Source organism: Salvelinus sp. IW2-2015, linkage group LG2 (assembly GCF_002910315.2).
Source record: "Salvelinus sp. IW2-2015 linkage group LG2, ASM291031v2, whole genome shotgun sequence".
Classification (NCBI taxonomy): Eukaryota; Metazoa; Chordata; class Actinopteri; order Salmoniformes; family Salmonidae; genus Salvelinus; species Salvelinus sp. IW2-2015.
The window spans coordinates 11916434-11942596 of record NC_036839.1 but is presented as its reverse complement, the minus strand read 5'-3'; the positions used below and the strand labels follow the sequence as shown (position 1 = coordinate 11942596).

Sequence of the window (26163 nt, the reverse complement as noted above, 5' to 3'; positions counted from 1 at the left end):
CCGCCGACTACATTTTCAGATCAAGCATAAATTGGCTTTAAGTCTAGGCCTCCGCAATGGATTAGTTCACTGAGATGGGCGCAAATATATATTTCTTACTGCTCGACTAAAACTATCTCGGTCGACCAACAGCCTAACATCCAAACAATCTAACTAATTTTGGTTAGCCCTAGACCTAACACAAACAATAATATTTAGCTAACTCTAGGCTGACAGAAACCATAATATGAATTAGCTAATAGCAATTACTATTCACAATTCATCAGATCACGGGTGACCTCACCAGTGATCTAAATAATTTATTAAAACGCGTTCTAAAAATCTAAAGTAATCCATCGATCGGTAGGTGTGTGCGCAGCCATGTTTGTTTTTTAGAGTCAACCAAAGATAAGAGGTTACAAGATGAGTTTAGTCTGTTTGCAGTATGCATGTTGAAGGGGGTGTGTCGTCTACTATCATTCACTTCCGAAAATTGACTCGAAAGACAAGTGAACCATCTCTTCACCTCGTTTTGTTATAACATCTTTGGTCTGACAGACATTTACGTAACAAGCAGAATGCATTGTATGATGTCAACAAACATGGCGCCACACATAGCTGGCAATTAGCTTAGCATTAGCTCAGCATAATCAGTCCAACCTTCCCAAAAGTATTTTACACACATCAAATCTGTCCATTTCAATCTATGCAAGAATTGAAATGCATGATTTGCAACCAGTACTTTAAAACATAAATAAAACAGTAAATACATTAGCTCCATACATACATACGGTGTGCTTAGTAGAAACGACAACACGATAACGTAATAAGGCATTTACTTTGAGATGAACGCACACATGTTCAAAGTTATTATTAATAGTGAAAGCAATGCGTGCGCCAGCAAGAAAATGTGCCAGGGAGGAAAAAGCTTGTGCTTGGGTTCTAGTCAAAGAGAGAAGTTTTATCCGGCTCATTACTGCCTCAAACGTACATTTCCCGCAACAGTGAAATGGGCTACTTCTATGTGAATTAATGAGGAGGCGGAACAAACCTCAATTCAAACTGTTGTTAGAAAGAAAAAAAATGACAAATTGAGGCATAGCCTATAGATAATTAGCAGGAAGCGTGCCTTCGTTTGAGGGCAGCGTGTGTTAACTGTCCTGCTGCGTAACAATCACATTTTGGAACAGTGTGTGCATTCTGACATCATGCGCATAAAAAAAACAAATGCTGGGGCGACAGTTAAGAGATATTTGCAATTATTAACAGATTTCCAATTAGAGCAGGAAAAATAAATGTTTTGCCATACCCGTGGTATACGGTCTCATTTACCACAGCGGTCAGCCAATCAGCATTCAGGGCTCGAACCACCCAGTTTATAATATTTAATAGACCATTAAGAAAGAGTTCCAAACCTCTCTGCCAATTACACCTAGTTTTCAGTTTCCCCCTCCCCACTCAGACCACTCCTTGACAGTCCTAGCAAAATTCTTGCTTGAGAAATTGCTCTTTGCTGAGAATAAATGTTTGTGTATTTTTTTACCATTTTAATTGAAAACAATCAACTTAATTGTAACCCAGAAATTATTTGATATTGAGATAGAAAAGGCTATATTGGACTGGTAACCTTTTCCCGCACTAGTTGCAATAAGGCACTTCGGGGGCTTGTGGTACATGGCCAATATAGCACGGCTAAGGGCTGTGTCCAGGCACTCCGCGTTGCGTTGTGCATATGAACAGTCATTAGCCATGGTATATTGGCCATATACCACACCTCCTATGGCCATGTTGCTTAAATATACAGTTGAGGTCGGAAGTTTACATACACCTTAGCCAAATACATTTAAACTCAGTTTTTCACAATTCCTGACATTTAATCGAAGTAAAAATTCCCTGTATTAGGTCAGTTAGGATCACCACTTTATTTTAAGAATGTGAAATGTCAGAATAATAGTAGAGAGAATGTTTTATTTCAACTTTATTTCTTTCATCACATTCCCAGTGGGTCAGAAGTTTACATACACTCAATTAGTATTCGGTAGCATTGCCTTTAAATTGTTTAACTTGGGTCAAACATTTCAGGTAGCCTTCCACAAGTTTCGGGTAGCCTTCCACAAGTAACCGAGTCAGGTTTGTAGGACTCTTTGCTCGCACACGCTTTTTCAGTTCTGCCCACAAATTTTCTATAGGATTGAGGTCAGGACTTGTGATGGCCACCCCAATACCTTGACTTTGTTTTCCTTAAGCCATTTTGCCACAACTTTGGAGGGATATTTGGGGTCACTGTCCATTTGGAAGACCCATTTGCGACCAAGCTTTAACTTCCTGACTGATGTCTTGAGATGTTGCTTCAATATATCCACATAATTTTCCTTCCTCATGATACTCATGATCTATTTTGTGAAGTGCACCAGCCCCTCCTGCATCAAAGCACCCCCACAACATGATGCAGCCACCCCCGTGCTTCACGGTTGGGATGGTTTTGGTCCCCATGTGCAGTTGCAAACCGTAGTCTGGCTTTTTTATGGCGGTTTTGGAGCGGTGTCTTCTTCCTTGCTGAGCGGCCTTTCAGGTTATGTCGATATAGGACTCGTTTTACTGTGGATATAGATACTTTTGTCCCAGTTTCCTCCAGCATCTTCACAAGGTCCTTTGCTGTTGTTCTGGGATTGATTTGCACTTTTCGCACCAAAGTACGTTCATCTCTAGGAGACAGAACGCGTCTCCTTCCTGAGCGGTATGATGGCTGCGTGGTCCCATGGTGTTTATACTTGCGTACTATTGTTTGTACAGATGAACGTGGTACCTTCAGGCGTTTGGAAATTGCTCCCAAGGATGAACCAGACTTGTGGAGGTCTACAAAAAACTGTCTAAGGTCTTGGCTAAATTCTTTAGATTTTCCCATGATGTCAAGCAAAGAGGCACTGAGTTTGAAGGTAGGCCTTGAAATAAATCCACAGGTATACATACCTCCAGTTGACTTAAATGATGTCAATTAGCCTATCAGAAGCTTCTAAAGCCATGACACCATTTTCTGGAATTTTCCAAGCTGTTTAAAGGCACAGTCAACTTAGTGTATGTAAACTTCTAACACACTGGAATTGTGATACAGTGAATTATAAGTGAAATAATCTGTCTGTAAACAATTGTTGGAAAAATTACTTGGCCGACATTTTAGGTGGTCTTTTCAAACAGCTCTTACACTAAAAGGGCATTATCTTAATTTTCACAGTATTACTTCAACCTCAGTGTGGAAATAAATATAAAACACAGAAAAGTCTAGTTTTTGACTGCACTGGGGCTTTAAGAGTGTAATTTACAGGGGAAATGGTCATTTCATTACATCAGTCACCTGGACACAATTTTAGTCTGAAACTTTGTCCTAAACTTAAAATAATGAGATGGGTAAAGAACAAGCCTTTACTCAGCACGTTTAGCCTATAATCTAGTAAAAAAACATATCAGTTCAGATTTAGACACAAATCAGTTTCTTATTTAATCTGTGAAGGTGGCAAGTCAACATTATTTAGCCTAGTTTCGTCTAACCAGTTGTGACACCCCTCTAAGAGGGTCTGGTTCGACTGTAGCCTTATGTTCTGACATGAAACCTGCTAAATAGTTCCCCTTTTGGGCATAAACCTAAAACATGCTGCCAACTTTCTTTTTTGTTCGCTGATGTGGAAAACACTTAAATCAGCGTAGTCCGTTTTTTGTGGGAATCAGATGAATACCCCTCAGCACATACAGTACAGTAGCAGACGGTAGCCTCACCACCTTATTGGCCCACTTGTTTTCAAAGCTGTCAAAGCTGGTTAGGCTCTGCGTCTTGGCAGCACTGCTAACAGCTCTGACAGTGCCCGGGCCCCCAGTTCAGACAAAGGGAAATGGATTACAGATAAAAGACCCAGGACCCATTAACCCTGTAATACTGCCACAGTGATCAGGCCAACATCTGAGACATGAATCTCTTCTACAGAGAACTCTAAGGAATTCTCTGAACAAAGAGCAGTAAGAAACTCAGATCCACCTCTCTCCATAGGGAGATCAATGACGCTCTCTGAACTACAGTTGCCCACTGGAAAAATATGTACCTGTATCATACACATCTATAGGTGTTAGTTTGATCGACTTCAATCACACGACAACTTGGGACTTTGAAAACAGAATTTCAAAGCATGTTATCTGAGAACTTGAGTATGATACAAAAAAAAATGTATTGGAGAAGGCTTAGGCCTACAGGACACACAGTTTTTACGTACACTGTGCGTACAAAACATTAAGAACACCTTCCTAATATTTGCCCTCCGCATGGACTCTACAAGGTGTCGAAAGCGTTCCACAGGGATGCTGGCCCATGTTGACTCCAATGCTTCCCACAGTTGTGTCAAATTAGCTGGATGTCCTTTGGGCGGTGAACCATTCTTGATACACAGAGGAAACTGTTTAGCGTGAAAAACCCAGCAGCGTTGCAGTTCTTGACACAAACCGGTGCACCTGGCACCTACTACCAAACCCCATTCACAGGCACTTAAGTAATTTGTCTTGCCCATTCACTCTCTGAATGGCACACATACAGTGCCTTGCAAAAGTATTCATCCCCCTTGCCATTCTTTCCTATTTTGTTGCATTACAACCCGAAATTTAAACAGATTTTTATTTGGATGTCATGTAATGGACATACACAAAATTGTCCAAATTGGTGAAGTGAAATTCAAAAAATGACTTCTTTCAAAAAATTCAAAAAAATTCAAAATGGAAAAGTGGTGCGTGCATATGTATTCACCCCCTTTGCTATGAAGCCCCTAAATAAGATCTGGTGCAACCAATTACCTTCAGAAGTCACATAATTAGTTAGATATAGCCCAGCTGTGTGCAATCTAAGTGTATATGCAATCTCAGTATATATACCTGTTCTGAAAGGCTCCAGAGTCTGCAACACCATTAAGCAAAGGGGCACCACCAAACAAGCGGCACCATGAAGACCAAGGAGCTCTCCAAACAGGTCAGGGAAAAAGTTGTGGAGAAGTACAGATCAGGGTTGGGTTCTAAATAAATATCAGAAACTTTGAACATCCCACAGAGCACCATTAAACCCATTATTAAAAAATTGAAAGAATATGGCAACACAACAAACCTGCCAGGAGAGGGCCGCCCACCAAACCTCACAGACCAGGCATGGAGGGCATTAATCAGAGAGGCAACAAAGAAACAAAAGATAACCTTGAAGGAGCTACAAAGCTCCATAGCGAAGATTGGAGTATCTGTCCATAGGACCCCTTTAATTAACTTCTTGTGGGCAGGGGGCCAAAAGGCAAGTGGGAGACTCCCCAAACATATGGAAGAAGGTACTCTGTTCAGATGAGGCTAAAATTGAGCTATTTCGCCATCAAGAAAAACGCTATGTCTGACGCAAACCCAACACCTCACATCACCCTGAGAACACCATCCCCATAGTGAAGCATGGTAGTGGCAGCCTCATGCTGTGGAGATGTTTTTCATCAGGGACTGGGACACTGGTCAGAATTGAAGGAATGATGGATGGCGCTAAATACAGGTAGATTCTTGAGGGAAACCTGTTTCAGTTTTCCAGAGATTTGAGACTGGGATGGAGGTTCACCTTCCAGCAGGACAATGACCCTAAGCATACTGCTAAAGCAACCCTTGAGTGGTTTAAGGGGAAACATTTAAATGTCTTGGAATGGCCTAGTCAAAGTCAATCCAATTGAGAATCTGTGGTATGACTTAAAGACTGCTGTACACCAGGAGACCCATCCAGCTTGAAGGAGCTGGAGCAGTTTTGCCTTGAAGAATGGGCAAAACTCCCAGTGGCTAGATGTGCCAAGCTTATAGAGACATACCCCAAGAGACTTGCAGCTGTAATTGCTGCAAAAGGTGGCTCTATAAAGTATTGACTTTGGGGGGTGAATAGTTATGCACACTCCAGTTTTCTTATTTTTTTGTCTTATTTCTTGTATGTTTCACAATAACAAAAATATTTCACATCTTCAAATTATACAACCCCCCCAAAATCCATTTTAATTCCAGGTTGTAATGCAACAAAATAAGAAAAATGCCAAGGAGGGTGAATACTTTCGCAAGCCACTGTACACAATCCATGTCTCAATTTTCTCAAGGCTTGAAAGTCTCCTCCCCCTCATCTACACTGATTGAAGAGGATTTAACAAGTGACATCAATAAGGGATCATAGCTTTCACCTGGATTCACCTGGTCAGTCTATGTCATGGAAAGAGTTCTTAATGTTTTGTACACTCAGCCAACTAAAATGTGATGTTGACAGGATGTTGACGTCAGGTCTTTGCCCAATGTGTGTGTATGATGTGCGAGGCCCAGGGGGAGAGGCCAGTTTTCAGCCCAAAAAACCTGTAACAGCAGATTGCTGTATTGTAGCTGTCTCTGAGGCCTATATCAAGCCATGACATGAGAGTACATTCAAATACACAAGGCAGAACCTCACATTTTCACTGCAGATGTTGCTTCTGGCAAGAGCTTACCCTACAAAACCCTCCTTTTACTCAGACATCTTCAAAAGGCAACAAATGTCTCAAGAGAACTCCGACTGATTGTTGCGCATCAGTCAGTACTGGGGGGGAAATCCTTCTGCAGAGCTTTCTGCAAAAGCCTTAATATTTCAGCTTTAGTAGATCCGAGATCTAATAACTATGATCGACACAATGGCCTTGCACTCACAATGGAGTAGGCTTGCATTAGGAAAGGAGTAGGCTAGATACACTCTGGCTGTAGGGTAAAAAAGACCATGGACTTACTGTAACCTGATGTATTTTTAACTCTAACCGACTTTTACTCAAAGCAGAGGTATAGAAAATGAAGGAAATATTTGTGTAAATGGTCTGAGACTATTTGAAGGAGCCAGTCACCATTCTCTGTGCTGTCAGACGTAAACACCTTTGATAGCGCATAAGTCCTTGAAATCAAAAGGGGCAACACAAGATAACAATGCCTCTGGTGCCAGGACACAGATTCTAATTCACGACTGACCTCCGTGTAAAACATTCTCTCCTGTTTTGAAGGAACATGGAGCATGGTTTGCTTTAATCATAAAGTTGAACTTCAAATAAAACAGCTCGAACATAAAACATTTCAAAATGACAAAACAGAAAAACACCCAGAGTTAAGATAGTCTAAACAGTGTCTAATTTTGTGCTGTTTCAAACAGCTGTCACCTTGGGCTGAGCACAGGACCACTCCATGAGGCAGTTCACGCCAGAGGCAGAGTGCCAACAGTGACTCTTCTCTCCTATTGTTGTGGAACTGTTGTTGTGCCAGTAGGGCTGCTGCGCTGGGCCATACTGAAGACTGGCTGTAACTGGCTGTGCTCAACATAAAGGAGCCAAGCTGGACCATGTCTAACTTGCCTCACCCTACACCTGCTCATTACGCTAGGGTAGACCACCAGCTAAGAAATGACCAATACAAAAAACTGCATGGATGATAGTGATTCGGAAAGTATTCAGACCACTATCTGTTTCCACATTTTGTTACGTTACAGCCTTATTCTAAAATGTATTAAATTGTTTATTTTCCTTAACAATCTACGCACAATACCCCATAATGACAAAGCAAAAACAGTTGTTTAAAAATGTTTGCAAAAAAACAACTGAAATGTCACATTTACGTAAGTATTCAGACCCTTTACTCAGTACTTTGTTGAAGCACCTTTGGCAGCGATTACAGCCTCGAGTCTTCTTGGGTATTATGCTACAAGCTTGGCACATCTGTATTTGGGGAGTTTGTCCCATTCTTCTCTGCAGATCCTCTCAAGCTCTGTCAGGTTGGATGGAGAGCGTCGCTGCACAGCTATTTTCAGGTCTCTCCAAAGATGTTTGATCGAGTTCAAGTCTGGCTCTGGCTGGGCCACTCAAGGACATTCAGAGACTTGTCCCGAAGCCACTCCTTAGTTGTTTTGGCTGTGTGCTTAGGATCGTTGTCCTGTTGGAAGGTGAACCTCGAGTCCCCATCGCGAAGAGCCGACAACAATGCTTGTTTTCTCGCGATGCAATAAGGTTTACGTTGGTCTTGCCGAACACATCCCATGCCTGGGAGCCCAGGGATGTAGCCACCCCTCCCAAAGGAGAGGGTCTCCCTAGATATGGAGCGTGCTCTGCGCAACTGTCACTCCCCCATATGACCCATCCAGCAGGATAAAACCCTGAACCCTGGAAGCAGAGAGTCTCACCACAGAGCCAGTTGACATGAAGGGGATACCTGAAGCACTTGGTTAAGTAATAAGCTGCCTCCAGGTCACTGACTATCCGCCAGTGCGGGAAGGCACACATTTAAAAAAAGACCCAGGGGGAAAAAACGCTACCATGGAGATTATTATACCCAACAGATCAGGTACAGGCGACAACACACTTTCTAACCTAGCTGGAAAAGGGACAGACAGTAAAAAAGCTGTAAAATCATATAAAAAACTGATTAAACAACATCTCACAGCACAACGCGGACTGTGATGAGCCACACCTACACTCCCATACGCACAACCACACTCAAACACACGCACTCTACACACACATTGTAATTTTGTGGTATTGTGGATTTTATATTGTAAATTTGTAAGCGTTACACTGAGTGTACAAAACATTAGGAACTAATCCTAATATTGAGTTGCACCCCTTTATGCCCTAAGAACAGCCTCAAATTGTCGTGCATGGACTATAAGGTGTCAAAAGCGTTCCACACGGATGCTGGCCCATGTTGACTCCAATGCTTCTCACAGTTGTGTCAAGTTGCCTGTATGTCCTTTGGGTGGTGGACCATTCTTGATACACACAGGAAACTGTTGAGCGTGAAAAACCCAGCAGCGTTGCAGTTCTTGACACACTCAAACCGGTGCACCTGGCACCTACTTCCATACCCCGTTCAAAGGCACTTAAATGTTTTACCTGTCCCATTCACCCTCTGAATGGCACACATACACAATCCATGTCTCAATTGTCTCAAGGCTTAATAACCCTTCTTAAACATGTCTCCTCCCCTTCAACTACACTGATTTAAGTGGATTTAACAGGTGACATCAATAAGGTCATAGTTTAACCTGGATTCACCTGGTCAGTCTTTGTCATGGAAAGAGCTGGTTTTCCTAATGGTTTGTACACTAACTGTATAATGTAATAATGTCTTATATATTGTTTATTTATGATTTAGGCTGTTGTTGTGATGTAATTGTTTTAATCCTGTTCGGACCCCAGGAAGAGTAGCTGCTGCCTTGGTAGCAGCTAATGGGGATCCTAATAAATACTAAGGTGCGATACATCATCAAATCTAATTCCAACCCAGAAATTAAATGTGCTGAGACAAAGACCAACAGCTCCTTTTGGGGTCTACTATGAACCTCGGAGACTGTGTGGGACACCAGCATGTGTTCAGCACTGCTTGCTCCCTCGACTCGCTACCACCGTTACTACACTCCCTGCACGCCCGAGGCAACAAGTCCCTGCACCTATGGAGCGAGCCAACGCCAGGAGAGAGAGGGACAGAGTCCCTCCTTGTCGTCAGAGCCTGGGTCCGGAGGCATGAAGGGAATTACCTGAAGCACTCGATTTAGGTGGTGAGATGCGTCCAGGCGACTGGGCTAACACCCAGCGTTGGAACGCACGTATGAGAAATAGACCCCGGGGGAAACCAGAACTAAATGTGGTGAGACGGAGGAAGACTGAGCATCGTGAGGGCATACCTCATAGACTGTGTGTGGGAAACAGCAAGGTTGAACTCAGCATTCCTTGTTCCGTGCACAACTCCGCAACCGCTATTAGATCGCCTATAAAGTCCATAACCTGCATCACCAGACCCCATAGGGACTAGCACGCACATGCCTGGCTTGGCGATGAAATCCCAGATGAAAACCCAGTAAAACAAAGATCTATTTGGGAAGGGTGACCCCCGAGTTATCCCTTCTTCCCATTCAAGGTGACAAAGTGTCTGGGTATGGAGGGTAGAAGTAAATGTGGAGAAGGGGCTAAGATGGAGTGTCGCCTTGTTAAGACAGAGAGGAAGAGGCGAAGCGAGAGGTTTCACTCTTGCTCAAAATCTGTCCAAAATAAGCCCATTCCATGGGCGTATGTCCCGCCTTTGGGACAACAACTTCCATTGTTAGGGCAGAGACATGAGCATCTCGTCATTATATAGAGATCTCTGTTCAACATTCAAAATTGCAAAAGCTCTCTTTCCATTTCCCCTGAAAACCGGAACATCCGTTTTTTGGGGGACCTGGCAGAGGCTAGCTTCCAACATAGGTTGTGCTCACGTGAGACTGTATAGCCTGCATGGAACCTGGGAACCTTTCTGGGTACCTGGGGCTCCTGCAAAGGCTGATGTACCTAGTTTGGCCATAACAAAAATGGGGGCACTGTTGTTTTAATGGTGGGGAACACTGGTAACTCAGACCTGTGCCACAAGCCCCCAAGATACAGTAGATGCCCGGGGGCTGCATCCTCACCGGAGGTGAGCACACATGCCCCGCTTCCTCCACTCCCTACAACTCCAACAGTTGGATATAAGGGTGGGGTTGCCATAACACTGGGAGAAAGCTAGTAGTTTCATTTTCCGCTTGTTATGTATGCTAGCCGACATTAGCCATGAGGCTTTAGTCTAAGCTAAGCTAGTAGCCAGCTAGCTGGTGTTCGCCCAGTGGATTAGTAGCCAAGCCTGAGCTTGTGGAGCCTTCCTCCGGTATTGAACATTTCTTTGACCGTAGCACTGTGAGGTGGGACCTGTCAGTTTAGAATAACCAAGCAACTGTTCGCAACGTACACTAAAGAAGAGAACTACACCAGCAATTCCACCGTTGGGAAGGCAGGATTAGCTAGTAGCACGCTTTGCAGCATTTCGCTATAGCCTAGTCTCAAACGTCTCGTAGGACTGGACTCTTAGTCAACCAATTCTGGAAAGAGATGCACAGGTGGCAGGTAGTCCCCACCGAACCTGGTCGACTTCTCCCTTCGAGAGTAGTCTCCTGCAACCGGTGWCAATACACACAAGACCAGGTTGAGCAAGTGCAGCATCCGCATGCATCAAGCTCAGGCAAAAACAAGACGTCTGATCCGACCAAAGCCCCAGCTCCCATCCCCGCAACTCAGCCTCAGCCGAGGTACAGGCATCCGGGAGAGGAAAGGCACTATCAGAAACTCAAAGCTTCCTCAAGAAGGCTACACATTTATCCAGAGACTTTGCACGCAGTCAGTGGCAATGTGCACCCAGACTGGTTTGAGTGAGGGCAGCCTGACCGTGCGCCAAGCCGAGACAAACGAGACAACAATCGTGAGTATCTTTTAGTGCTGTAGAATAGCTGCATGACTGGGGACATGGTTGCAAACCCGTGCCTGGATGTCAGTCTTCGTCGTGTCAGTCACATTTTTTGCTATCTAACTCAATGCTATAGCCAGGCTAAGCAACTCGAAGAATACTATACTGAACAAAAATATAAACGCAATATGCAACAATTTCAATGATTTTACTGAGCTACTGTTCATATAAGGAAATAAGTCAATGGAAATAAATTCATTAGGCCCTAATCTACGGAAGTCACATGACTGGGCAGGGGCGCACTGGGGAGCCAGGCCCAGCCAATCAAAATGATTTTTTCCCCACAAAAGGGCTTTATTACAGACAGAAAACCTCCTCAGTTCCATCAGCTGTCCGGGTGGCTGGTCTCAGACGATCCAGCAGGTGAAGAAGCCAGATGTGGAGGTCCTGGGCTGGCGTGGTTACAAGTGGTCAACGGTTGTGAGGCCGGTTGGATGTATAGCCAAATTCTCTAAAATGACGTTGAAGGTGGCTTATGGTAGAGAAATTAACATTCAATTCCCTAGCAACAGCTCTGGTGAACATTCCAAGTCAGCATGCCAATTGCACGTTCCCTCAAAACAAAAACATCTGTTGCATTGTGTTGTGTGACAAAACTGCACATTTTAGTGTGGCCTTTTATTGCCCCTAGCACAAGGTGCACCTGTATAATCATGCTGTTTAATCAGCTTCTTGATATGCCACACCTGTCAGGTGTCAGGTGCCACACCTGTCAGCAAAGGAGAAATACTCACTAACAGTTGCGTTTATATTTTTGTTCAGGGAAACAACAAAAACAAAATACAAACTCTAGCACACAAGTTTGACAGTCTCGATTTCCAATGTTTGTTTAAAGATAGCAGCGTGAATTGTTCTGCTCAGCTCGATGTGAAGACCTGAAGAATTTAAGGAATTAATCCGAGCCTCAGTGTTATCACCTGTGGAAGGCGGGGCTTCCGGCAAGGCTTGGGTTTCATTGGCCTTGTCAGGCGTGATCGTATGTTCTTCAGTCGAGCTTGCGAGACTGCGACTCCCTATTGTGATGTGTTGTACCGAAAGTACCGACTGAAAGGGAACCAAAACGGTTTCGACCTGACGCTCCTTGCACACAGCCAAAAGGCTGGTTCCCACACAACTAGCTGATTCTATGCCAGCAGAGGGAGCGAGGCCGAAGCCTTCAAGCTCTGCTGCCTGCCTGCAGTGTATGCTTTAAAAAGCCCATCGCACACCACAGCAGCCTAAGACTTGTGATGAGTTGGACTGGCCAATGTGGTGCTGGCTGGATCACTAGGCCTACTACTTCTCTCCCATTAACAGTTCTGTGTTCCTCTCTGTGACAGCTAATTAGTCCGGGAGCATCCTGGAGTTCCAACACCACGTCAACTGTTGCCTCTCAATCAATCCCCTGAGCGACCCAGCAGAAGCAGCCCAGGTCAGCAGCATCCCCAGACTAATCGCTATGGGACGGAGCTGGACCCGGGGAGGGGACGGCCACTAGCCTAGCTGCCTGCCGTTCTAGCGTTACTGCCAGGCTCTGCGGCACAGAGAATAGCCATTTATTTGACTCTTTTAATGAAGAGTCAGCATGAAAAATGCAAAGAACGCTGGCTATTAATGTATTTCTCCTTTACCACTGTTTGCATTTCTTTTCTCAAAAGATAGAGGCCTACTGAGTGGGAATGGAGAAAGGTACTTTAAAATGGCAAATATACTCTAACCAGATCGAGCTGACAATTTTTCAAACTGTGGCCCGTTTACCAAAATGTTAAATTTTTTACAGTATCTCAGGGTATAATAACAAGAAAAGATAATGGTCCTTTGGCTTCCTTTAAACAAAGCAGTTTGTATATATATATATACAGTAATCTTGGCTGTTGAGAACTCCAGCTATGACAAAAGCTAAGCCCTCAGCCCCCATTCAAGCAAGTCCCAATAACTGCCTCAAGCTTCTCTGCCTCCCTCGCAAGCCTGTGTATACAGCAAAGCCTAAATTAAGATCCATCCCTGCTTTAACATGGTGAACAGCGAGATTAACAAATTTTTGTTACCAAACTTTGCATCTGCACAGCTCTTCCAGTAAATGTGTTTTTGTAAAATGTTCAAATGAATAGAATTTTAAGTGAAAAATGGGGTCCTTTATCGTGGAATTGCCCTTTAGAAAACAGGAAAACACCTCTAGTCTAGTGCAACCCATCTCTTTGATTATTTCCCATGTTGAAACAGTCAACACTAATGTCATGGGTGCTATGGAAACCACACGAGAGCTTACAGACTTGCTCCTGAGTGAAAGAGACTACTAGCCTAAATGCCAAACTCACTTAGACCTACTGTTTTCCACCTCTGTGTTCGATGAAAAATGGAAACGTCCACATTTTTGATGAAAACAGAGCCTTAATGTGTAATGAGCTGTCTTCATCATGCTTACAAAAACAGAGGGGCTCGACAGTGATCAATGGAGGGACGTTCAGTATGACAGTTCACGACACAACGCAAGAAACTACAGAAATGTAAGCAACTACAGCAAGGGACATAGCAAAGTGTTGAGGCCTACAGTTAAGAACAAATGAAAGCAGCGCAATTGAAGTTGAWTTCACCAATGCAAGAACATCGGGCTGTAATTTTATGAAGTAGATAACGCAACTMTTGACTCATTTTATATTCGCTTGTTTGTCCTATTGGGTTCAAYGGCCTTGTGTTTGACACCTGTACTAGCCTATTATGACTGACTTGTGATCTTTGCCCATGCTAGTTTGATTGTATTGACATTTATTTTTGTATTTATTTAACCTTTATTTAACTAYGCAAGTCAGTTAAGAACAAATWKTTATTTACAATGACGGCCCTACCCTCCATTGTAAACAAGCATGACAGCTAGAATACATTGAGTATGATTAAAACTGTGAGCGTTTGTAAAATTATTGTCATAGGCCTTATTCACACGAAAATATATATGTTTTTACTGCGACAAAGTATGACCTACAAAGAACGAGTTAGGCTACCTGGTAAAAACAGCCCTTCGAGCAAAAACGTGTTCATGGAAATGAAATTACAGTCCTGCTACTTAATCAAATCTACAAATCTAAGATTACAAGTCTGTATCATAGCCTAAGCTTATAATGGAAGTAGAGGCTGGCACAATTATTGTATAACCATCAACTATGGACAATAACCGCGAAAAAGTTATTTTGCTTCATAATCGTCTTAATGCATTCATWTAAGAAGAAGGGGGATTCAACTTTATATTCAATTACATATACACTACATTACCAAAAGTATGTGGACACCTGCTCGTCGAACATCTCATTCCATAATCTTGGGCATTAATATGGAGTTGGTCCCCTCTTTGCTTCTATAACAGCCTCCATCCACTTCTGGGAAAGCTTTCCACTATATGTTGGAACATTGCTGCAGGGACGTGCTTCCATTCAGCCACAAGAGCATTAGTGAGGTTGGGCACTCATGTTGAGCGATTAGGCCTGGCTCACAGGCGGCGTTCCAATTCTTCCCAAATGTGTTCAATGGGGTTGAGGTCAGGGCTCTGTGCAGGCCAGTCAAGTTCTTCCACACTGATCTCAAAAAACATTTCTGTATTAACCTCGCTTTGTGCACGGGGGGCATTGTCATGCTGAAACAGGAAAGGGCCTTCCCCAAACTGTTGCCACAAAGTTGGAAGCACAGAATGGTCTAGAAAGTCTTTGTATGCTGTACCGTTAAGATTTCCCTTCACTGGAACTAAGGGGCCTAGACCGAACCATGAAAAACAGCCCCAGATCATTATTCCTCCTTCACCAAACTTTACAGTTGGCACTATGCATTCGGGGAGGTAGTGTTCTCCTGGCATCCGCCAAACCCAGATTAATCCGTTGGACTGCCAGATGATGACGCGTGGTTCATCACTCCAGTGAACGCGTTTCCACTGCTACAGAGTCTAAAGGCGGCAAGTTTTACACCACTCCAGCCGACACTTGGCATTGCGCATGGTGATCTTAGGCTTGTGTGCGACTGCTCAGCCATGGAAACCCATTTCATGAAGCCCCTGCGAACAGTTATTGTGCTGTCTTTGCTTCGAGAGGCAGTTTGGAACTCAGTAGTGAGGGTCACAACCGAGGACAGACTATTCAGCACTCGGTGGTAACGTTCTGTGAGGTTGTGTGGCCTAACACTTCGCGGCTGAGCCATTGTTGCTCCTAGACACTTCCACTTCACAATAACAGCACTTACAGTTGACCGGGGCAGCTCTAGCAYGGTAGAAATTTGACGAACTGACTTGTTGGAAAGGTGGCATCCTATGACGGTGCCACGTTGAAAGTCACTGTGCGCTTCAGTAAGGCCATTCTACTGCCAATGTTTGTCTATGGAGATTGCATGGCTGTGTGCTCGATTTTATACACCTGTCAGCAACGGGTGTGGCTGAAATAACCGAATCCACTAATTTGAAGGGTCCACTTACTTTTGTATATATAGCGTAGTTTACACAACAGAAGTTGTCTTTTTTTTCTTTTTTTTTTACATGAAGTGGGTAATGTTAGTAATCATTTTAAGAGGAGAACAGCACAGTAAAGAGAAGCTTCATTTTCAAAAGTTATAAGCGGTTAAAACCATACGTTTTTTTTATACAGGGGTATCACCAAAGCTGTGTTGTATTCATTAGYTATGTTGCAGCTAATTTTCAAAGATGCATTATGATGCACTACAAGTTTTAAAAAACAATGACAAAAAATAAACAATTATGACAAAAACGGGGCCATTTGCATGACAATTCATCGTCACCAAAAATGGCATAATCGTAACAGCCCTAAATGGAAGTTCACATTATACTATTTTCTCTCCATGGTCAAGGTCGCATCTGAAATACTTTGCCTTATCTTGGCAGAGGCCTTACATTCAAATGATGTCTAGTTTAAATATCAGCCATAGCTCTAGGGATTATTTGAGTCCCCTACAGCAGCTGTATCAACGGAAGGCAATTTGCTTTGTAAGGGGAAACAGTTAGGCTTAGTAGAATCAGCCTGGAGCAAACGTGGACTTTTCCAGGCAAAGGCTACCTGAAGGGCACTAACTCCGTTCTCAATGTATATTCTTATGATTGCAGTGCAAGTACATATAAATTCCACTATTCCACCTGCGTAATAACAACCAYATTCCCCTACTATGTAATTACAAAGCAATTAGTCTATTTATAAGCCTACGRAACAACATGTTACAATGTTGTTACTATGGTAATTACAGTGTTACTACACAGTCAATTGTGACCTCGAACAGAATAAATGTAACGGCAGTCTAAGTCGTCSTCCTCCTCAGACGAGGAGAGGCGAGAAGGATCGGAGGACCAATCTGCAGCGTGGTAAGTTTCCATAATTTAATGACATGAAAACTAGACAAGAATACAAAACAACAAACCTACTAACCGTCACAGTCCCGTGTGGCACAAACACTGACACAGGAGACAACCACCCACAAAATCCCAACACAAAACAAGCCACCTATATATGATTCTCAATCAGGGACAACGATTGACAGCTGCCTCTGATTGAGAACCATATTAGGCTGAACACAGAAACAGACAAACTAGACACACAACATAGAATTCCCACCCAGCTCACGTCCTGACCAACACTAAACAAGCAAAACACACAAGAACTATGGTCAGGACGTGACAATAAAGCTGTAATGAGGTGCATCACATAGCCTAAAAAAAGCACAGCTGTCTGCTGATCATGGACATAGAGTTGTTTTGGGTTGAACATTACAGGGTCTGTGGAGAAGTCAATGCTTTCATTTAGTCAAATCCCTCCCAACCTTGTTAAATCCACCTGYTTTCTTAATGTAGGAGCTGGCGGGGCCTTCGCAGCTACCCAGCTACCCTTTGGATCAGTGGACACCAACCTTTTTTGAGTCAAGATCACCAGTCAAAAAGCAACATGACTTAGAAAATGTAACTAACCTATTCAAAACTGTTCTGTAGGAATGAGGTTTGTGCAGTAGGCCTAATACATTATCACAGCATATTGGCTATATGCTTGGCCTGCCAATATTGTTCTTCTCATATTTCAAAACTCGAGCTTTGATGATAAAATAGATCAGTTCGTGTAGCACTTGCGAGGCACAGCTGAGCATAAATTGAAATAATTAGCTWTTGTATTTTACTGGACTGATGGTACCTGCATCTGATGGTCATGGTGCTTTCAAGACAACTGGGAACTCAGGAAATTAACAAGGTCCAATCATAATGTTTGTGATCTTCAGATCAGAGCTCTAGAAAGATGCCCGAGTTTCCGACTTGGAATTCCGAGTTGGATGACCGTTTCTTTCCGAGTTCCCAGTAGTCTTGAACGCACTGAAGTCGGAAGTCAGAGATTTCCAAGTTCCCAGTAGTCTTGAACGCACTGAAGTCGGAAGTCAGAGATTTCCGAGTTCCCAGTAGTCTTGAACGCACTGAAGTCGGAAGTCAGAAATTTCCGAGTTCCCAGTAGTCTTGAACACACTGAAGTCGGAAGTCAGAGATTTCCAAGTTCCCAGTTGTTTTGAACAGAAAATTAGTCTGAGTGGAGGGAGGGAGAAATCAGCAGAGGGTCCGCCTCTCACGGCCCCTGSTCTCTCCTTTTCTACGGTGAGACTTTCCAGAGAGAGGGGACACAGTCTTCCACCTCAAGTCGCGCCGCATATGCCTCATGCACAAATTCATGTTGTTCCTATGACACCTACGTGAGAATYCTATTCATTTACTACAGCTCAGCGTTCAACACCATAGTACCCTCAAAGCTCATCACTAAGCTAAGGATCTTGGGACTAAACACCTCCCTCTGCAACTGGATCCTGGARTTCATGACGGCCCGCCCCCAGGTGGTGAGGGTAGGTAGCAACAAATCTGCCACGCTGATCCTCAACACTGGAGCCCCTCAGGGGTGCGTGCTCAGTCCCCTCCTGTACTCCCTGTTCACCCACGACTGCATGGCCAGGCACGAGTCCAACACCATCATTAAGTTTGCAGACGACACAACAGTGGTAGGCCCGATCACGGACAACGACGAGACAGCCTATAGGGAGGAGGTCAGAGACCTGGCCGGGTGGTGCCAGAATAACAACCTATCCCTCAACGTAACCAAGACTAAGGAGATYATTGTGGACTACAGGAAAAGGAGGACCGAGCACGCCCCCATTCTCACCGACGGGGCTATWGTGGAGCAGGTTGAGAGCTTCAAGTTCCTTGGTGTCCACATCACCAACAAACTAGAATGGTCCAAACACACCAAGACAGTCGTGAAGAGGGCACGACAACGCCTATTCCCCCTCAGGAAACTGAAAAGATTTGGCATGTGTCCTCAGAGCCTCAAAAGGTTCTACAGCTGCAACATCGAGAGCATCCTGACTGGTTGCATCACTYCCTGGTACGGCAATTGCTTGGCCTCTGACCGCAAAGCACTACAGAGGGTAGTGCATACGGCCCAGTACATCACTGGGGCAAAGCTGCCTGCCATCCAGGACGTCTACACCAGGCAGCGTCAGAGGAAGGCCCTAAAAATTGTCAAAGACAACAGCAACCCCAGTCAAAGACTGTTCTCTCTACTACCGCATGGCAAGCAGTACCAGAGTGCCAAGTCTAGGACAAAAAGGCTTCTCAACAGTTTTTACCCACAAGCCATAAGACTCCTGAACAGGAGCCCCCCCCACAACCCCTCTTTTACAGTGCTGCTACTCTCTGTTTATCATATATGCATTGTCACTTTAACTATACATTCATGTACATACTACCTCAATTAGCTCGACCAACCAGTGTCCTCGCACATTGGCTAACCGGGCTATCTGCATAGTTTCCCGCCACCCACCATCCACCAACCCCTTTTTGACGCTACTGCTACTCTCTGTTAATCATGTATGCATAGTCACTTTAACCATATCTACATGTACATACTCCCTCAATCAGCCTGACTAACTGGTGCCTGTATATAGCCTCGCTACTGTATATAGCCWTATTTTTCACTGTTTTTTTACTTTTTTACTTACCTATTGTTCACCTAATACCTTGTTTAAAAAAAAAAATGCGCTGTTGGTTAGAGGCTGCAAGTATTCGATGCACGTGACAAATAAACGTTTATTTGATTTGACCAGAGAAAGTGACATTTTCCTCAATATTAAAATAATAATAATAATAATAAAAACACAGGCCTATTAATACATTTAGCTACTCGTTCATTTCAGCTGCAGCGTGAGTGGAAGTAGGGAGAAGTGCATTTTATGTTTTGTAAAAGTGTTGAATAAAAACAGTGTTGACAGTGCTGAATTAAAATCTTCAACATGAACTCACTCATAAAAACAGAATCTATTTGCTGTACTCTTTGACAGTCTCTCTCTGGTCATGGTTTTAAACGTTATGAAATGTCAAGTAGGCTAGTATAAAATGTTGCTGTGGCCAGGGTCGTGGAAGCTGTAGGCATGGTGATTTGAGCTATCCGATTGGACAGCGCAGTAGGCACACTTCATTTGGCCACAGCTCTCCCAGTTCGCCAGGTAGGCTGAGTTTTTCTTTTAGACAAAATGAAATGGTTAAAAATGGAAACACTTTGCCTACCTAGGCTTCTGAATCAAGTGCACCTACCGCCAACAGCGCAACACACAACAAAGAGCACAAACCTTTACCATTGGTTTTTCTACAGAAATGTTTGGTGATCGACTAGGAATGCCTTGACGATCGACCATGGTGACCACKGCTCTAGATCCCTAAGGATCAGATTAAGAGGGAGCTCTTATGTAAACATGTTGTAATTAAGTCACCTCTACGGCTAAAAAGAACCATTTGGAAAAGGAACTTTAAYGCAAAAGCCATTTAAAATTCTCTAAATATAGGCCTAATATACTCGGACAATATAGCATCGCAGTTTGAAAGGGATATTTTCTCAAATAATTTAATTACATACAGGCCATCCTGTTAATTTTTTAAATAGACTGTTTTACATAGGCCCAATCTACGGAGATTGGAATGCTTTTTTGAGTTGGCAAAGAAAGAAATGAAGTCATAGCGCCCAACCCGTGATACCATCAGCCTGCTGCACATACTTATCAACCAGTGAGTGATGTATGGTGGTATTGATCAATAATAGAGGGCCCCAATAAATCTTTGCAATCATTAGCCTTGCAGGTTAAAGTGACACACCGGGTTACCAGATTCACACGCTCACCGAGGRATAGGGGGAGCCACCAGCCAACGGGCATGGCTGGCATGCAACAGGGTTTAAATAGCATTATATATAGCTAAGTGCTGTGATTAAGACGCTAAACTCGCCTAATGCCCGCACGGTTCGCGTCCTGCCAAGAGTAAAGACATCCTACTGGCAGAGGGAGGGAGTTTRGCTGACATGCCAACCATGCTGAAGAACATTCTAGCTGGAACTCCCTCAATGTCACATCCATCCCTCTTCAGTGAGCGTCAGTCCCAGCACTGATTACTCCTGGTGCAACCAGACCCACTGTTGTTTAAGCCAGTGCTTAGGGATTCAGCTAGTAGCATTTACTAAACGGATCCATTTCCAATGTGACTCATTAGTCCATCAATGACCTACACCTTTACGGAGGGAAAATAAATGTGGGTAATGAGCACGCTGGGAAAAGCTAACAATGGTTACAGTATCCTCAGAGTAGCGCCTTAAGGCAGTTCAATTCTGTTCCTCTATCCTACTTTGTTCGGCCTGTTAGTTGAAAAGCAGGCTAGGTATTCGAGCCAGGCAGATCATGAGAAGCAGCCAGGTGATCCTAAAAGCAGACGGGATTAGGCAAGTGTGACGTCAACCCTGTCTCTGTCCCAAATGACACCATTTCCCATATAAAGTCCACTACCTATGGGCTCTGGTCAAGCGAATACTGTGCCAATTGGGATGGAACCCATCTCTAGACAGAAGTCTGCTCCCTGCCTCCCTCTCCTCCGACACAGAATGGGATTCATCTGGCCAGGACACGCAGCAATTACGCCCCAACTAGAACACTGTGACACGCATTAGTTACTCCCACGGAAGAAAAAAAATAACTTGATCCATTAGGTAATAACAGGCAAAATGGCTTGGGCCAGCACAGTCAGCAAACAGAGAAACAGACTATACCCCAAGACAGAGAAAAGGGGGAAACACAGAATAAAACATGTAACAGTTATTTCCTCCTTTAACCGTTCCTTCTGACAAGTACAGTGGCAGGATCGCTGAAGTCACATGGCACTGCATAACCTTCTTAGTAGGTCTGTGTTAGACTACGTGTGTTGCAGGCGCGCCCAGGTCCCACAACAGAGCTGCCTACCCTCCGTTGAGTGGAGTATTAGGTCTGACTACAATAATGTCTAACCCACATTTACACAACCTCACAAAACCGGGCCTTACAGTCATGAGCCCCCCCCCCACCCCACCCATGTGCCTTAACTGGAGGGCTGTACTGTAAAGTGCCCCTGAAGTAGCAACACATAGCACAGAAATGCACAATTGTCATCGCATTTGAACGCAGAATTTCCTGAACAGGCTGTCGTGCATGGTATGTAATGCAAAAAATAGGCTATTGGTTTAAGGCCATGATTTAGGATACTGAAACATTGAGAAGGTGTATTAGTCATGTAGGCTGTATCTCATCTTAAAATACAGAAAATGGAGATGAACGGAGCAGATTTCAATAAAGTAGCTAACTTGCTAATTTTGTCTTGACAGCTGTGCAGGTGGTTATTTTAGTAAACACAGGTGGCTACACATCACATTTACAGAAGCATGCTGTGTAGGTAAATAGCCTAGGCTTATACAGGCTGAACAAACATTCTCTGACTAAACACTATGAATGTCACACCCAGAAAGGCATTTTCGAATTTGCAAGACTACCCTTTGGTTCATGTATAGAGCCATGGGGCAAACAGCTAACCACTCAAATGTCTGAGGTTATATTGACATTCTGATCGTTAAGGGAGCAAACTTGCTGAGTTCAGTGGCCTTCATTGGCTAATTGTATAACTTCACCCACTAAAATAAAGGAAATGTATAAACTATTAGACTCTTTGAATTTTGTCCATGTAGTTCTCTACAGAACAACTAAATGTGATTATTTGTTGCAGTCAGATCAATGTAAAAACATGTCAGGAAAGAAAAATAAGAAAACAAAACATAATGACTTCCATGCTTATCTGCTAGCTTAACACTAACATGGCATGCGTAAAAAAAAAGACTAAAAACACAAACTTGTATATTTGTGAAATGTCCCCTCGAAGTCGACCTCAATCAACACAAAAGATGAACGAGCTTGAGTTGAGAGAATGCTGCGCTAGGTACTGTTAGCGGTTGTGCGGTGCCAGCGCAAATGAGGCATGGCGCAAGACAAAGAATGGGAAACTTATCAGCCAGTGTTCGATAAGAAAGTAGAGTGAACATACCAAAACGATTGCGAATCTCTCCTCCAATTCACCTGGCTCCGGCATAGGCAGTTTCAAAGGCATGTTATGTCCCCTGAAATCAGTTTGTTGGTCCATACTCCCTGCGTTCCCCATGTTTCTTGACTTATTTTAGCTGGGTCACAACTATCGTGCACACCTTCCTCCTCGACTTCAGAAATCACAGAAAGTCTACGACAAAAAYATATTTGCACCAATGCTTGTTGTTTGCTAATTTTCCCGTTTTATCCCAGCCTCACCGCTTCAACATGAAACACACGTGAGGAAATGTGCACATGGTTCCAATGAGTCGAGTCCTCGTGAAGCATTATGGAATATGGGACTTGCTGGAAACTTGACTCGGAGCAACAACCGCGCAATCTCTAGAACCAAAGATAAGTCCTATCCATATCTTGCACAATTTCTGCTCCACTCCCAGTTAGATGTAATGACGATGTGCATGATTCAGGTTTAGCAATCCCCGTATGTGTAGCTAGCTAAATCTCCCCAGTGATGACCAACTAACACAGTAAAGAGTCCTGTAGACAATCACATCTCTACACGTTGGAGTAATGAGCTCTTTCAGACAAGCCTACTACTTGGGCGTGCCATAAGCCGTACGATGTTTTGTATGATTGCATGCTGGTATATGCAGTCTACTCATGGTGTATAACATGTGCATAACAACCTTATTTACTTAGTCCACAACCTGTATTGCAATCTTAGTCCAGTATTTAAATCCCATAATCCCAAGAATTAGGAATGGCCAAATTAGAAGTCCTCCTTTAGAACCATTATACAGTGCACTCAGAAAGTATTCAGACCCCTTGACTTTTTCCACATTTTGTTAAGTTACAGCCTTATTCTAAAATAGATCAAATAAAAATAAATATCCTCAGCAGTCTACACACAATACCCCATAATGACAAAAACAGGTTTTTAGACATTTTTGCAAATTTACATAAAAAAAAACAGAAATACCTTATTTACATAAATATTCAGACCCTTTTCTTTAAGACTCGAAATTGAGCTCAGGTGCATCCTGTTTCCATTGATCATCCTTGAGATGTTTCTACAACTTGATTGGAGTCCACCTGTGGTAAATTCAATTGATTGGACATGATTTGGAAAGGCACACAACTGTCTATATAAGGTCCCACAGTTGACAGTGCATGTCAGAGCAAAAACCAAGCCATGAGGTRGAAGGAATTGTCCGTAGAGCTCCGAGACAGGATTGTGTCGAGGCACAGATCTGGGGAAGGGAATCAAAAAATTACTGCAGCATTGAAGGTCACCAAGAACACGGTGGCCTCCATCATTCTTAAATGGAAGAAGTTTGGAACCACAAAGACTCTTCCTAGAGCTGGCCGCCTGGCTAAACTGAGCAATTGGGGGAGAAGGGCCTTGGTCAGGAAGATGACCAAGAACCCGATGGTCACTTTGACAGAGCTCTAGAGTTCCTCTGTGGAGATGGGAGAACCTTCCAGAAGGACAACCATCTCTGCAGCACTCCACCAATCAAGTCTTTATGGTAGAGCGGCCAGATGGAAGCCACCCCTCAGTAAATGACACATGACAGCCCACTTGGAGTTTGCCAAAAGGCACCTAAAGACTCTCAGACCATGAGAAACAAGATTCTCTGGTCTGATGAAACCAAGATTTTTCAGCGGCAGGGACTGGGAGACTAGTCAGGATCGAGGCAAAGATGAACGGAGCAAAGTACAGAGAACCTTGATGAAAACCTGCTCCAGAGCTCTCAGGACCTCAGACTGGGGTGACAGTTCACCTTTCAACAGGACAACAACCTTAAGCACACAGCCAAGACAACGCAGGAGTGGCTTCGGAACAAGTCTCTGAATGTCCTTGAGTGGCCCAGTCAGAGCCCGGACTTAAACCTGATCGAACATCGCTGGAGAGACCTGAAAATAGCTGTGCAGCGACGATCCTCATCCAACCTGACAGAACTTGAGAGGATCTGCAGAGAAGAATGGGAGAAACTCCCCAAATACAGGTGTGCCAAGCTTGCAGTGTCATACCCCAAAATATTTGAGTCTGTAATCGCTGCCAAAGATTCTTCATCAAAGTACTGAGTATAGTCTGAATACTTGTGTGATATTTTCAGGGTTTTTTGCAACAAAAAAATCAGAAAACCTGTTTTTGATTTGTCATTATGGGGTGCTGTGTGTAGATTTTTTCCAAAGGCACTGTAGATAGAATAACCCAGCTATTCACTAGGCTTGAGAGAAAAAAGAGCAAAGAATCTATTAAGCGTTTAGTTTTGCAGAAGATATGAGATAATGTATAGCTAACAGGGTGGAGTCCCATTGCTTGTGAGAGAGGATGACATCAGCTTGGGGAGAGGTTCCATGAAAATGAGAGGTTCTCCAGATGCACAGTGGTTTTATTGAACAACACAGACTGTGTCAACAGGGCGTTATCAGGGGGTCAGCTGTGTTAGCTGGCTACACAAATTGCATCAGGGACATAATGAAGAGTGAGGCTGACCAAAATGCTCCAAATTGTTTTGTTGACGACTTACATGTTCTGACATTCTCCTCCTCTGTCTCGTTTCTCGTCATTCAATTATCGAGCATAGTGATTAAGCAGGATTTTGACTGGCTTGATTGTCATCCAAATTCACAGTCACTGAGTCAGATGACAAAAGTGATATTTGGGGACATGGGCAAAGCATAAAAATATGCTGGATAGATCACTGTCATTCACTCATTTTAGTCAGTTGATGTAAAATGATCAAGTTTGTGAGAGAAAAAAGGTAGGCCTACATATATGTTTAGCATAAATAGAGTTCTATTTTAAATTCCAATAGCATTTCTAGAATTCCACGTGGAAATGTAAAATATTCAAAGTTAAGATATTATATTCTTTCCCTTTGATATTCTTCCCCTTTGCAGACATTCAACAAAACATCAAATACCAACTAATACCGGTGAGTATATCTTCATAACATTGTAATTKCAATCAAATGTCCTTGTCAGTGGAATCTCCATTGATATTTTTTCAACATAATATTATAACCTGAATCACATACAGTAGCTATAATAATTGGCCTTTTTCCCCTCGAAGTCGTAATCCATTGGCTTAGGAGCTCAACAACAGACCTATTATTCACCACAAAAGACACCACAAATGAAGTAATGAACATACAGAACAGTYGTGCTCAGCAGAGCTATGCCTGTAAAAAAAACACACACACAAAACAATTAACAGTCCAACAATAGTAGGGTCTCTCCCAGACGTCTGCAGTGGACAGTAGCCAAGGCTGTGGAGTGAGTGGGATAGACCTGATGCAGCTGATGAGCTAGACACAGGAGATGGTGTGTGTGTGTGTGTGTTTGTGTGTAGATGGAGATGGAGATGGGAATGAGAGACATTGATTGCCTGGTGTAGGGTGGTGGTGGTAGCTGCAAACAGGCCAGGGACTCAGCTGGCTGAGAAAGGCAGGGAGATAGTGTCAG

At 43.5% G+C, this 26163-nt stretch overlaps 1 protein-coding gene across 9 annotated transcripts in view; it reads right to left on the bottom strand.

Annotated features, from left to right (window-relative positions):
- Window positions 1–23268, bottom strand: part of fmnl2a (formin-like 2a) — a 94311-nt gene extending 71043 nt beyond the window's left edge. For 6 of the 9 annotated variants that reach the window (XR_011481018.1, XM_070447060.1, XM_024002099.2 and 3 more), the window contains exon 1: window positions 22691–23267. Coding sequence is in view for 8 of the 9 variants with exons in the window: in XM_070447060.1 (XP_070303161.1) it covers window positions 22691–22804 (114 nt within the window). In the remaining variant the exon portion in view is untranslated. Of the gene's footprint in view, window positions 1–22690 lie in introns of all 9 variants that reach the window. The other 3 variants (XM_070447073.1, XM_070447058.1, XM_024002093.2) reach the window with 1 other exon arrangement.
- Window positions 23269–26163: the final 2895 nt, after the last annotated feature.